This window comes from Scyliorhinus canicula, chromosome 7 (genome assembly GCF_902713615.1).
Source record: "Scyliorhinus canicula chromosome 7, sScyCan1.1, whole genome shotgun sequence".
Taxonomy (NCBI): Eukaryota; Metazoa; Chordata; class Chondrichthyes; order Carcharhiniformes; family Scyliorhinidae; genus Scyliorhinus; species Scyliorhinus canicula.
This window is the reverse complement of record NC_052152.1, coordinates 183,517,121-183,530,100: the sequence shown is the minus strand read 5'-3', so window position 1 is coordinate 183,530,100 and position 12,980 is coordinate 183,517,121. Positions and strand designations below refer to the sequence as shown.

The window sequence follows — 12,980 nt, the reverse complement described above, 5'->3', positions numbered from 1 at the left end:
CAGCTTCTCTGTCTCACTCTGTTGTGGAGAATTTCAGAAGCTTTGGAATAAACTCTGCTTCCTGAAGATAACAGACACTCTTCTAGATGATTTTTTTCATTTGGCTCTGACCAAGCACAGAACACACTGAAGGGTCTTAACGGCTACTTCTCTCAACACAAATCCCAACTGAAAATATGTTACTTCTTCATTAATCTTTCCCAATTGTCTTTATCCTTATTTGAAATTTACATTTTCTAGAATATAAAAACATTTTGTCTTTTCCTTACCACTACTTAGAGATAAAGTAAGATGTCATAATTTAGCCTCATTTATTGTATCCTTTTAAATTGTAAACTTTCTTGCCTCCCTTTGAAATCCAGCAGCTAAATATCCAAAGACTCACTTATCTCCTCAGGCAAATTTCTAACTACTGTGCATTTACTTGTAGAACATCCCACTTGGCCCCTTCATTTCAAGTGCCTGCTTTTCACACCTAGCCGTTTGGTCTCAATTCCAGAAACACTCAGTCCCCAGCATAATTAAATTAGACACACACCCGTATACACCAACACAGTATCGCCAAAAATAATAAAACTATAACTTTTTAATAATGTTAATATGTAAAGTTAAAATGCATGGGATTACAAGTAGTGTCTTGAGATGGATAGAAAGCAGGTTCGCAGACAGGAAGCAAAACGTTGGAATAAAGGGGCCCTTTTCTGAATGGCACGCTGTGACTAGTGGGGAACCGCAGGGATCTGTGCTAGGACCCCAACTATTCACATTATATATTAGTGATTTGGGCAAGGGAACTAAATGTATTATCTTCAAGTTTGCAGATGATCAAAGTTGGGTGGGAGGGTGAGCTGTGAGGTGGATGCAGAGATGCTTCAGCAGGATTTGCACTGGCTGAGTGAGTGGGCACAAGCATAGTAGATGCAGTTTAATGTGGATAAATGTGAGGGTATCCACTTCGGTAGCAAAAATACGAAGGCAGATTATTATTTGATTTGGTAAATTGAGAGAGGTGGATATTATAGTGGTAGTGTCCTGTCTGGTGATTGGCTGTACTGTGTTGTATGCTGACTGGTCATCCTATGTGTCAATCACTGCCTGTCTGCATCTCATTATATACATGAGTGGATATTATGACAAAAACATTGCGTAATTTCAAGAAAGAATTAGAAACAGCTCTTGGGGCTAAAGGGATCAAGGGATATGGGGAAGGTGGGATCAGGGTATTGGACTTGATGATCAGCCATGAAGATGAATGGTGGAGCAGGCTTGAAGGGCCGAATGGCGTACTCCTGCTTCTATTTCTACGCCTCGGGGGAGAGAGAAACAGAGTCAACGTTTCGAGTTCAGAATGACTTTTTCAGAACTCAAATGATATTTACCCTAGATTTTTTTTTCTATTATCTTCATTTCTTTTCCTTTGGCAATTCTGTTTTACAAATGTGTAGAAGATTGTAAATTAATGAAGAAAATATTCTTCATTCTTATGTTCGTGCATTATTTGAATAGATTTACAGATAGGGTGGCACAATGGTTATCACTGCTGCCTCACAACGCCAGGGACCTGGATTCAATTCCAGTCTCTGGTAACTGTGGAGATTGCACTTTCTCCCAGTGTCTGCACCGGTTTACTTTCATGGTCCAAAGGTGTGCCGGTTAGGTGGATTGGCCATGCTAAATTGCCCTTTCGAGTCTAAAAGATTAGGTGGGGTTACGGGATAGGATGGGGGCGTGGGCCGAGGTAGAATGCTCTTTTCTACTGTCGTTGCAGACTCGATGGGCGAATGCCCTCCTTCTGCACTGTAGAGATTCTATGATTTTGTAACTTGTGAATACAACAGCATTTTGTTTCTGAGATTAAATAACATACTCTATTTTTTCTTATTTTAATAGCAATACAGAGTGCGCAAGAATAAACTCGGAGTAACGAGAATAGGTGATCTCTCCGCAAACGACATGAAAAAGATTCACAGTTTGGCATTAATTGAGCTGACAGCTCTCTTTGATGTCCTGAATTTAGAGGTGAAACGATGCAAAGCAATGAAAGTTAAAGTAAATGGTAGGTGTTAAATGCAAACTCCTCCAGTCAAATAAAGTAATTATGATGCATGTTTGTAACAAAATAATTCATCATTTTATAAGGACACTGGGGGTCCACACTTAGTAAAAATAAGAACTGCGTTTATTTACAAACGGGATACACTTCCTTAGTCGGTGCCTTACTGTCCGACCTTAAATACACTGGGTGATTGGGTGGCACGGTAGCACAGTGGTTAGCAGTGCCAGGGTGCCAGGTTTGATTTCCCCCTTGGGTCACTGTCTGTGCAGAATCTGCCCATTCTCCCTGTGTCTGCGTCGATTTCCTCCCGGTGCTCGTGTTTCCTCCCACAAGTCCCGAAAGACGTGCTCTTAGGTACATTCTGAATTCTCCCTCTGTGTACCCGAACAGGTGCCGGAATGTGGCCACTGGGGGATTTTCACAGTAACTTCATTGCATGTTAATATAAGCCTACTTGTGGCAATAATAAAGATTATTGTTAGTGGGATGCCATGCCCCTAGCTGCGGAGCCTGTACTTCGCAAGGAGCACAGAGAAGATGCACATTCTCATTCCATAGGTCCCATGTGCGATATTTTTTTCTTTAATTTTTCCAATTCAGGGGTAATTTAGTGTAGTCATTGCATCTACCATGCACGTGGGGACGAGACCCACGCAGACACGGGAAGAATATGCAAACTTCACACGGACAGTGACCTGGGGCCGGGATCGAACCCGGTTCCTTGGCACCGTGAGGCAGCTGATGTGTTATCTGTGCTGGTCTAACATCGACTGCACCTGGATGCAGTAAAACGAAAAACAGGCTTCCGACACAGGAGATGGTCCAACACTGTTTTATATAACCTGTTGATTGCTGTACATAATCTGCTGTGGGTTGACACTCTATTAACCAAACTGATAACCTCCTACTGGCTTGACCAGACTAGCTTTCTACCACATGGTGATGATGTTCATTGGCCTGTGCACTGTGACTATCTCCCTAGCCGTGTCCTGTGAGAGAGAGAGAGAGCCTTAATGCCCTGCGGGCTTTATAGTGGTGGTGTCCTGTCTGGTGATTGGTTGTTCTGTGTCGTGTGTGTTCATTGGTTATCCTGTGTGTCAATCACTGCCTGTCTGCATCTCATGATATACAGGAGTGGATATTATGACAGCGGCAATGCTAGCCACTGAGCCACCGCTCTGCCCCATGCGAGATATTACAATCATGTTAACACTTAACTACATCGTAGAGCTCATCAGGATTAAACCAGGCTGGTTAGGACAACGTTAGCAATTTATTTTTAGCCTTGCTGAACAAAAGCTCAATTTAAGAATTGGAAGGGTGAGAGTTTTGTTCTGAGGTATCTTCTCCTCTTTGCAATTTGAAGTTGAGTGAGTCGTTTTCGCGGGCTGCAGTGAAGTTTGCCATTAGGAGCACTGAACGAGTAAGTCTCAATGAGATTCCTCTTTCCCTGTGACTTCTCCATCGAGAACAGGACTCCATGTATGAAGGATTCCAGGTACACCTTGAGATAGGCACTCATGATATTTATATTCCGCCATTGCAGAGAAACATTTGCAACTTGGGGAATGGCAGAATCATCAGAAATCCTAATCATCATGGCGATCTGCAGTACTAATATAATTTTTGTTGTGTAGAAAATAAAGTTTTTGGTGTCCCACTCGCACACTTGATTGAAAATGATCAGAAGATTGAGCCCAGCACTAAAGTTCCACTATTTCTTAAAAAGGTGAGCCCTTTTGTTTCATTGCAATAAAGAAAAGATTTCAGGAACAAAATAGACAAGGATCAAATTATAGAAACCGTACTTACAAGCTCCAAGGCATTTGATTTTACAATCCCCCCCCCCCCCCCCCCCCCCCCCCCCCCTCCCCCGGCAACAAGTGTGTGTAAAGTCACACATTCTCCTGAATTGAAAATATAGCGCCGTTACTTCACTTTCTCTGGGTTAAAATCCTAGAACTCCCTCTCTAACAGCACTGTGGGTGTACCAAAACCGTATGGATTGCAGCGATTGTAGAAGGCGACGAGGGATGGTCAATAAAATTGCTAGTCTAGGCAGTGATGCCCACATCCTGTGAAAGAATTAAAAAGAAGCATCCCACTTCCCTACCCTCCAGAGATACTCCTGACCCCAGGCTTAACTGGGCCTCTCGGTGTTGCGACACAGTGGTCAACTCACCGGGATGACGCTGCAGAGACTCTGGTTGTTCTCTCTAGCAGTACAACCCACCAAGATTGGGGCTAAAACCACTCCTTAAAACAGGAAACACTGCTCCCGGTGTTAAATTGCTGCAGGAGAGCTGTTGGTCATAGGCGGGCACCCGACTGACCCTTTCACCGAGGGCGAAAACCACAGTGTCCCATAAAATCCAGCCTAGAAATGCCTCAATCAAGAATATATGATGTGCTTGTTAAATTAAAGATCACATCCAGAGGTACAAGGAACTCTAAAACTGTGAGATTATCCTGAGCAATAGTAATCAATAAAAGCATGACACTTCTTTTGTCTGTATTGTGCCTCTATACAGAATTAGCAGACCATTAACCTCTTCAAAATAACTGGGTTCATTCCTTGGCCAAACAGCAAGAGAGGAATTTTAGAATGAATTAGATTAATTTTAGATTTGTACATGTAGCCTGTTCCAATACAATTCTGTTTTCCCACAGTTGGTGTGCTGTCTGGAAATTGGAGGTTTAGAAACGGAAGGGATTCTTCGCATTTCGGGCTCTGTTTCTAGGATGAAGGTACTCCTAACCAAACAAACAGAATGAAGTAAAATAAATTTTAATTTTACCAACTGATAGTTTTGGCATTGTAACATTCAGCATTTGTATATTTTCTTTCTTGCCCACAGAATTTGCAACAGGAGATTGATGCAAACTTTTACCAAATGAATTTTGACTGGAAGAAAGTGCACCAAAACGACCTTGCAGGCTTATTAAAGATGTTTATCCGTGAATTGCCGTCTCCCTTGCTAACAGCAGAATATGTGACTGCTTTCACAGCAGTCAAACGTATGTAGGCTTTCAATAAAGTGGCACATAATGAACTCGGTAATGAAAATAAAATCCATGGGATAAAGGAGAGAGTGGGGGCCTGGACCCCAAATTACTGAAGAGCAGAATGTTGTTGTTCAAGGTTAAGTTTCAGACTGGAGGAAACTACACCGTGTTGTTCCTTGTGTTGGATATTAGGGCCACCTCTCTTTTTAATCTATATTAATGATCCTGCACTCGGGTATACAGGGTGTAATTTCAAAGTTTGCGGATAACTTGGAAATGTAGCAAATGACTCGGAAGTTAGAAAGAGACTTCAGGAGGACGTGAACAGCCGGTGAAATGATCGGACGCATGGCTGATTACGTTTAACACAAAGGACTGCGAAGTGATACATTTTGCTATGAGAAAAGAGTAGAGGCAATGTAAACTGAATGGTTTAATTTTAAAGGGTATGAACAAAGAAAGCTGGGAGTCTATGAGCATAAATATTTGAAGTTGGAATACAAGTTGAAAAGACTGAAGAATGTGTGTGGAATATTTGACTTTCTTAATAGAAGTATAGAGTACAGAATTTATTAAGCTATGATAAACCTTTATGAACCCACAGATTAGGCCTCAGTGAGACTACATTGCTCACTGCTGGGCAGCACACTTTAAGACCTATCCCAAGGCCTTAAAGATGGTGCAGAAGGGATTTGCGAGAAAGGTACCGAGGATGAGAGACTCCAGTCATTTGGAGAGATTGAAGAAGCTGGGGTTGTTCTCCTTGGGGCAGACAAGATTCAGAGGAGACTTGATAGAGGTCTTCAAAATAATGAGCAGTTTTGACAGAGTAAATAGAGATCAGTAGCCACAGGACACAGATTTAAGGCGATTGGCAAAAGAATCAGAGGTGACATGAGAAATCAAATCATGCAGTGAGTAGTTATGATTTGGAATGCACTGCTTGAAAAGCTGGTGGAAGCAGTTTCAATAGTAAGTTTGAAAAGAGGAATTGGATAACTAATTTAAAGGAAGGAATTTACTGCTGCCTTACAGGGACCTGGGTTCAATTCCAGCCTTGGGTGATTGTGTGGACTTTGCACATTATCCCCGTGTCTGCGTAGGTTTCCTCCAGGTGCTCTGATTTCCTCCCACAGTCCAAAGATGTGCTGGTTAAGTGGATTGACCATGCTAAATTGCTTCTTAGTGTCCAAAGATGTGCAGGTTAGTTTGCATAGATAGGGTGGGGGAGTGGGTCTGGGCAGGTTGCTCTTTGGGGGGGATCGGTGCAGACTTGATGGGCCTGTAGGGGGTCTATGAAAGTGAATGGGAGTGGGATTAATTGGATAGCTTTACCAAAGATCTAGCACAGGCATGACAGGCTGAACGGCCTCCTGCGCTGTATAATTCTATGTAAGGAGTTTTACAACACCAGGTTAAAGTCCAACAGGTTTCTTTGGAATCACTAGCTTTAGGAGCGTAGCTATTTCATCAGCTGAGTGACGAGGTAGGTTACACAAATACCTACCTCTTCACTTACCTGATGAAGGAGCAGTGTTCCAAAAGCTAATGATTCCAAAGAAACCTGTTGGACTTTAACCTGATGTTGTAAGACTCCTTACTGTGCCCACCCCAGTCCAATGTCGGCATCTCCACATGATGTATAATTCTATGTACATGCAGGTTTTTGATTAAATAAAAAAGCAGCTCAAGGGTTAATTTTACCCATTGTAATTAAAATCATACTACTTTTTACAATCCTTTACTTGCATTGCAACAGCTTTTGATTTATTTCAGATATCCCGGATCAAACACAGATGATACATTCGCTGAATCTTCTTGTGGTAGTCCTCCCAGAGATATATAGGGCTACACTAAAGGTAGGATTTATTATGGAAATGAAGGATTAGAGCACTCAAACGTCACCTTCACACTTTAGTATTCAATATAAATTCAAAACTTATGACAGGAAGCTAATAAAAGTCAACCTTGAATGGAAGTGACTGAGGGCATCTTGGTTGACTGACAATAGAGAGTAAATGGTGCAGGAGAGGTAAACTCAGAATTCTACTTTAAAGACCACCTCACTAGTTGGACACAATAAATGTAGGGCTATGGTCAGGGCGTGTTTTTCATAAATAAGTATGAACATGTGGAGCAGATCCCCTGGTTTGGTCTCACAGACAATAAACATAGAATCATGAAGAAACATTTGGATGCTGTTGTATAGTGACTGCAGGGTCAAAGAAGAACAAAGAAAAATTACAGCACAGAAACAGGCCCTTCTGCCCTCCAAGCCTGCGTCAATCCAGATCCTCTATCTAAAACTGTTGCCTATTTTCTAAGGATCTGTATTCCTCTGCTCCCTGCCCATTCATGTATCTGTCTAGATACATCTTAAATGATGCTATCATGCCCGTCTCTACCACCTCCGCCGGCAATGCGTTCCAGGCACCCACCACCCTCTGCGTAAAGAACTTTCCACGCATATATCCCTTAAACTTTTCCCATCTCACCTTGAACTCGTGACCCCTAGTAATTGAGTCCCCCACTCCGGGAAAAAGCTTCTTGCTATCCGCCTTGTCTATACCTTTCATGATTTTGTAGACCTCAATGAGGTCCCCCCTCAACCTCCTCTTTCTAATGAAAATAATCCTAATCACTCAACCTCTCTTCATAGCTAGTGCCCTCCATACCAGGCAATATCCTGGTGAACCTCCTCTGCACCTTCTCGAAAGCATCCACATCCTTTTGGTAATGTGGCGACCAGAACTGTACGCAGTATTGCAAATGTGGCTGAACCAAAGTCTTATACAACTGTAACATGACCTGTCAACTCTTGTACTCAATACCCCTTCTGATGAAGGAAAGCATGCCGTATGTCTTCTTGACCACGCTATCGACCTGCGCAGCCACCTTCAGGGTACAATAGACCTGAACACCTAGATATCTCTGTACATCAATATTCCCCAGGGCTTTTTCATTTACCGTATAGTTCACTCTTGAATTGGATCTTCCAAAATGCATCGCCTCGCATTAGCCCAGATTGAGCTCCATCTGCCATTTCTCCGCCCATCTCTCCAATCTATCTATATTCTGCTGTATTCTCTAACAGTTCCCTTCACTATCTGCTACTCCTCCAATCTTAGTGTCATCTGCAAACTTGCTAATCAAACCACCTATACCTTCTTCCAGATCATTTATGTATATTACAAACAAACGTGGTCCCAGCACGGATCCTTGTGGAACACCATTGGTCACAGTTCTCCATTTTGAGAAGCTCCCTTCCACTACTATTCTCTGTCTCCTGTTGCCCAGCCAGTTCTTTATCCATCTAGCTAGAACACCCTGGACCCCATGAGACTTCACTTTCTCCATCAGCCTACCATGGGGAACCTTATCAAATGCCTTACTGGTCCATGTATATGACATCTACAGTCCTTCCCTCATCAATCAACTTTGTCACTTCCTCAAAGAATTCTATTAAGTTGGTAAGACATGACCTTCCTTGCACAAAACTATGTTGCCTATCACTGATAAGTCAATTTTCTTCCAAATGGGAATAGATCCTATCCCTCAGTATCTTCTCCAGCAGCTTCCCTACCACTGACGTCAGGCTCACCGGTCTATAATTAACTGGATTATCCCTGCTACCCTTCTTAGACAAGGGGACAACATTAACAATTCTCCAGTCCTCCGGTACCTCACCCGTGTTCAAGGATGTTGCAAAGATATCTGTTTAGGCCCCAGCTATTTCCTCTCTCACTTCCCTCAGTAACCTGGGATAGATCCCATCCGGACCTGGGGACTTGTCCACCTTAATGCCTTTTAGAATACCCAACACATCCTCCCTCCTTATGCCGACTTGACCTAGAGTAATTAAACATCTATCCCTAACCTCAACACCCGTCATGTCCCTCTCCTCGTTTTAGATTGGTCCTACTTCCCGATATTCTTCCAAAGCTTCGTCTGTATACTTCCTTTTTCCTCTTAGCTAGTCTCACAATTTCACCTGTCATCCATGGTTTCCCTAATCTTGCCATTTCTATCCCTCATTTTCACAGGGACGTGTCTGACCTGCACTTTAATCAACCTCTCTTTAAAAGCCTCCCACATATTAAATGTGGATTTACCTTCAAACAACTGCTCCCAATCCACATTCCCCAGCTCCTGTGAAATTTTGGTATAGTTGACCTTCCCCCAATTTAGGACTCTTCTTTTTGGACCACTCTCGTCTTTGTCCATGAGTATTCTAAAACTTATGGAATTGTGATCACTATTCCCAAAGTAATTCCCGACTGAAATTTCAACCACCTGGCCGGGCTCATTCCCCAACACCAGGTCCTTCCCAAGTTGGACTATTTACATACTGCTCTAGAAAACCCTCCTGGATGCTCCTTACAAATTCTGCTCCATCTAGACCTCTGACACTGTGTATCCCAGTCAATGTTGGGGAAATTAAAATCTATCACCACCACCCTGTTTACATATTTGTACCTCTATCTCACGTTAGCTGTTGGGAGGTCTGTAGTACAGCCCCAACATTGTTACTGCACCCTTCCTATGTCTGAGCTCTGCCCATATCGCCTCACTGCTCGAATCATCCATAGTGCCCGCTTTCAGCACAACTGTGATATCATCTCTGACCAGTAATGCAACTCCTCCACCCCTTTTACCTCCCTCTCTATCCCGCCTGAAACATCAATATCCTGGGATATTTAGTTGCCAATCATGCACTTCCCTCAACCAAGTCTCAGTAATAGCAATAACATCATACTCTCATCATACTCTTGAATTAAAACAAATGCACCTCAGACCACCAGCCCCTTTGCGTTCATCATCTGCTCCCTGCCTAATCTTCCCCTTAGTCACACTGACTTCATGATCTAGTTCCTTACAGACTTTAGTTACTACCTCCTTACTGCCCACTAACCTCCTCAGTTGGTTCCCGTCCCCCTGCCACATTAATTTAAACCCTCCCCAACAGCGTTAGCAAAAGCAGCCCAGGGACATTGGTTCCAGTCCGGCCCAGGTGTAGACCGTCCAATTTATAGTAGTCCCACCTCCCCCAGAACCAGTCCCAATGTCCCAAAAATCTGAACCCCTCCCTCCTGCACCATCTCTCAAGCCACGCATTCATCTTGCCTATTCTTTTATTTCTACTCTGCCGACCACGTGGCACTGGTAGCAATCCTGAGATTACTACCTCAGGTCCGACTTTTTAACTTGGCTCCTAACTCCCTAAATTCTGCTTGTAGGACCTCATCCCGTTTTTTACCTATATCATTTGTGCCTATGTGCACCACGACAACTGGCTGTTCACCCTACCCTTTAGAATGTTCTGCAGCCGATCTGAGACATCCCTGACCCATGCACCTGAGAGGCAACATACCATTCGGGAGTCTCGTTTTCGACCACAGAACCGCCTATCTACTCCCCTTACAATTGAATCCTCTATGACTATAGCCCTTCCACTCTTTTTCCCGCCCTACTGTACAACAGAGCCAGTCACGGTGCCATGAACCTTGCTACTACTGCCTTCTCCTGGTGAGCCATCTCCCCCAACAGTATACAAAATGATATATACCTGTTTTGGAGGGAGATGACTGCAGGGAACACCTGCACTGCCTTCCTGCTTTTTCTCTGCCTTTTGGTCACCCATTCCCTTTCTCCCTCAGCAATCCTAATCTGTGGTGTGACCAATTCACTAAACATGCTATCCACAACCTCCTCAGCATCGCGGATGCTCCAAAGTGAGTCCACCCGCAGCTCCAGAGACGTCATGCGGTCTAACAAGAGTTGCAGCTGGACACACTTCTCGCTCATGAAGGAGCCAGGGACATCAGCCACATCCCTGAGCTCCCACATTGAGCAAGAGGAGCATAACACGGGTCTGAGATCTCCTGCCATTTTTAATCTTAAACTTAACTTAGTCCAACTATAATATCAAATAATAGATAAATGAAAAAGGAAAAAAAAAGAAAAATTGTCACCAATCAGATGATAAAAAAAAAAATAGAAATAGAAAAACCTTTCCTTATCAACACACCTCAGGGAAAAGAAAAACGACTTACCAGTCACCAGCCAATCATTTACCTGCAGGCTGTGACATCACGGTTCAACTTCTTTCTACTTCTACCTACCCTCAAGTCTCCCTCTTGATCTTTAATCGACCAGGATCCCAACAGTGATTGTTTTTTATTTGGTTAGAGGAGGAGGTAGGGAGGGAAACACTGAAGATGTGTTTGGGGTCTTACTGTCACTTGACAACAGCTCCTCCACCGACTATCTTCTGGATACAGTGCCTGCAATGCACTGATGCAAATTTTCCCCTCAGCAGCTCAGCTCTGCTTGCCTTCACTTGAATACGGAGGGTGTCTTGCTCGGGTACACCTTCTGGATACAGTGACTGCAATACACTGATGCACATTCTCCCCGCAACAGCCAATCAGCAGCTCCCCTCTGCTTCCATATGCTGGATGCTTGCCTTCACTTGAACACGGAAGTTGTCTTGCTCAGGTACATTTTCTGGATACAGTGACCGTAATGCACTGATGCAAATTTTCCCCGCAACAGCCAATCAGCAGCTCCGCTCTGCTGCCCTCTGCTGGATGCTTGCCTTCACTTCAACACGGAAGTTGTCTTGCTCAGGTACACCTTCTGGATACAGTGACCGCAATGCACTGATGCAAATTTTCCCCACGACAGCCAATCAGCAGCTCCGCTCTGCTGGATGCTTGCCTTCACTTGAACACGGAGAGTGTCTTGCTCAGGTATACCTTCTAGATACAGTGACCGCAATGCACTGATGCAAATTTTCCCCGCAACAGCCAATCAGCGGCTCCGCTCTGCTGCCGCCTTGACTTTACATGGATATCGATGATTTGGAAAGCGTTTTTTGTCAGATATATCATCTAGATTAATTGTGCGAAAACCATTAATTTGAATAATAATGTTCATATTGATGCATTATATTCTAGACTGCACTGCATCGTAACAAAATTTAAACCATCCAGATTGCCTTAGCCAGGTGGGCAGGTCTCCTTTTCCTACTGCTCAGAATGAGCAACTCCTGCCATTCCTTGATGGTCTGGAGGAGAATCTGCAGGGAGGTGCCATTGACCTGTGAGACTGGCTGATCTCTTTCCACTGACATCAAGAATTATACTTGTAAAATCTGTAAATGGCTTGGATTCTGTTTGCAAATGGGGGCCCAGTGCAACAGGTTTTAATGAGGGAGGGGGCTAAGGGTTACAAAGGATTGCAAAAGCAAATTGACTAAAGTTCAGAATGAACTGAGGTGGATGTGGAACCTAGAGCCTTGTTAAAGTTTCCATAAGAATCAGCTCCTGACATAAAAGCAAATGTGGCATTCCTAGGAACGTCCCTGCAGGCACTGGTCACTGCCAGTGATGCCTGGAACCAGCTTAGGCACCATTTCAAGCTAAGAGACACATCCATCTCAGCTCCTATCTGTAAAAACCACAGATTCACCCCAGCCAGAATGGACGCCATATACAAAACCTGGAGAAGGGAGGAAGCGGTTTTGTGGGTCAGGGACATGTATGGAGATGGCAGAGTGACAATCCTGGAGGAACTAACAGAAGTTCCAACTCCTGAAAGGGAGTGAGCTTCGGTATCTTCAGATAAGGGGCAGCACAGTAGCATAGTGGTTAGCACTATGTATTCACAGCACCAGGGTCCCAGGTTTGATTCCCCCTTGGGTCACTGTCTGTGCAGAGTCTGCACATTCTCCCTGTGTCTGCGTGCGTTTCCTTCGGGTGCTCTGGTTTCCTCCCACAGTCCAAAGATGTGCAGGTTAGGTGCATTGGCCATGCTAAATTGCCCTTGGGTTAGGTGGGGTTGTTGGGTTACGGGAATCAGGTGGAGATGTAGGCTTAGGTAGGGTGCTCTTTCCAAGAGCCGGTGCAGACTCAGT

General features: G+C 43.9%; 1 protein-coding gene across 4 annotated transcripts in view; it reads left to right on the top strand.

Annotated features, from left to right (window-relative positions):
* The window catches only part of LOC119969607 (rho GTPase-activating protein 18), a 169,199-nt gene that overhangs the window by 139,631 nt on the left and 16,588 nt on the right, over positions 1–12,980 (top strand). For all 4 annotated transcript variants that reach the window (XM_038803443.1, XM_038803445.1, XM_038803442.1 and 1 more), the window contains 5 exons: positions 1,891–2,056; positions 3,694–3,785; positions 4,727–4,804; positions 4,915–5,074; positions 6,839–6,921. In XM_038803443.1, the coding sequence (XP_038659371.1) occupies positions 1,891–2,056; positions 3,694–3,785; positions 4,727–4,804; positions 4,915–5,074; positions 6,839–6,921 (579 nt within the window). The remainder of the gene's footprint in view (positions 1–1,890; positions 2,057–3,693; positions 3,786–4,726; positions 4,805–4,914; positions 5,075–6,838; positions 6,922–12,980) is intronic.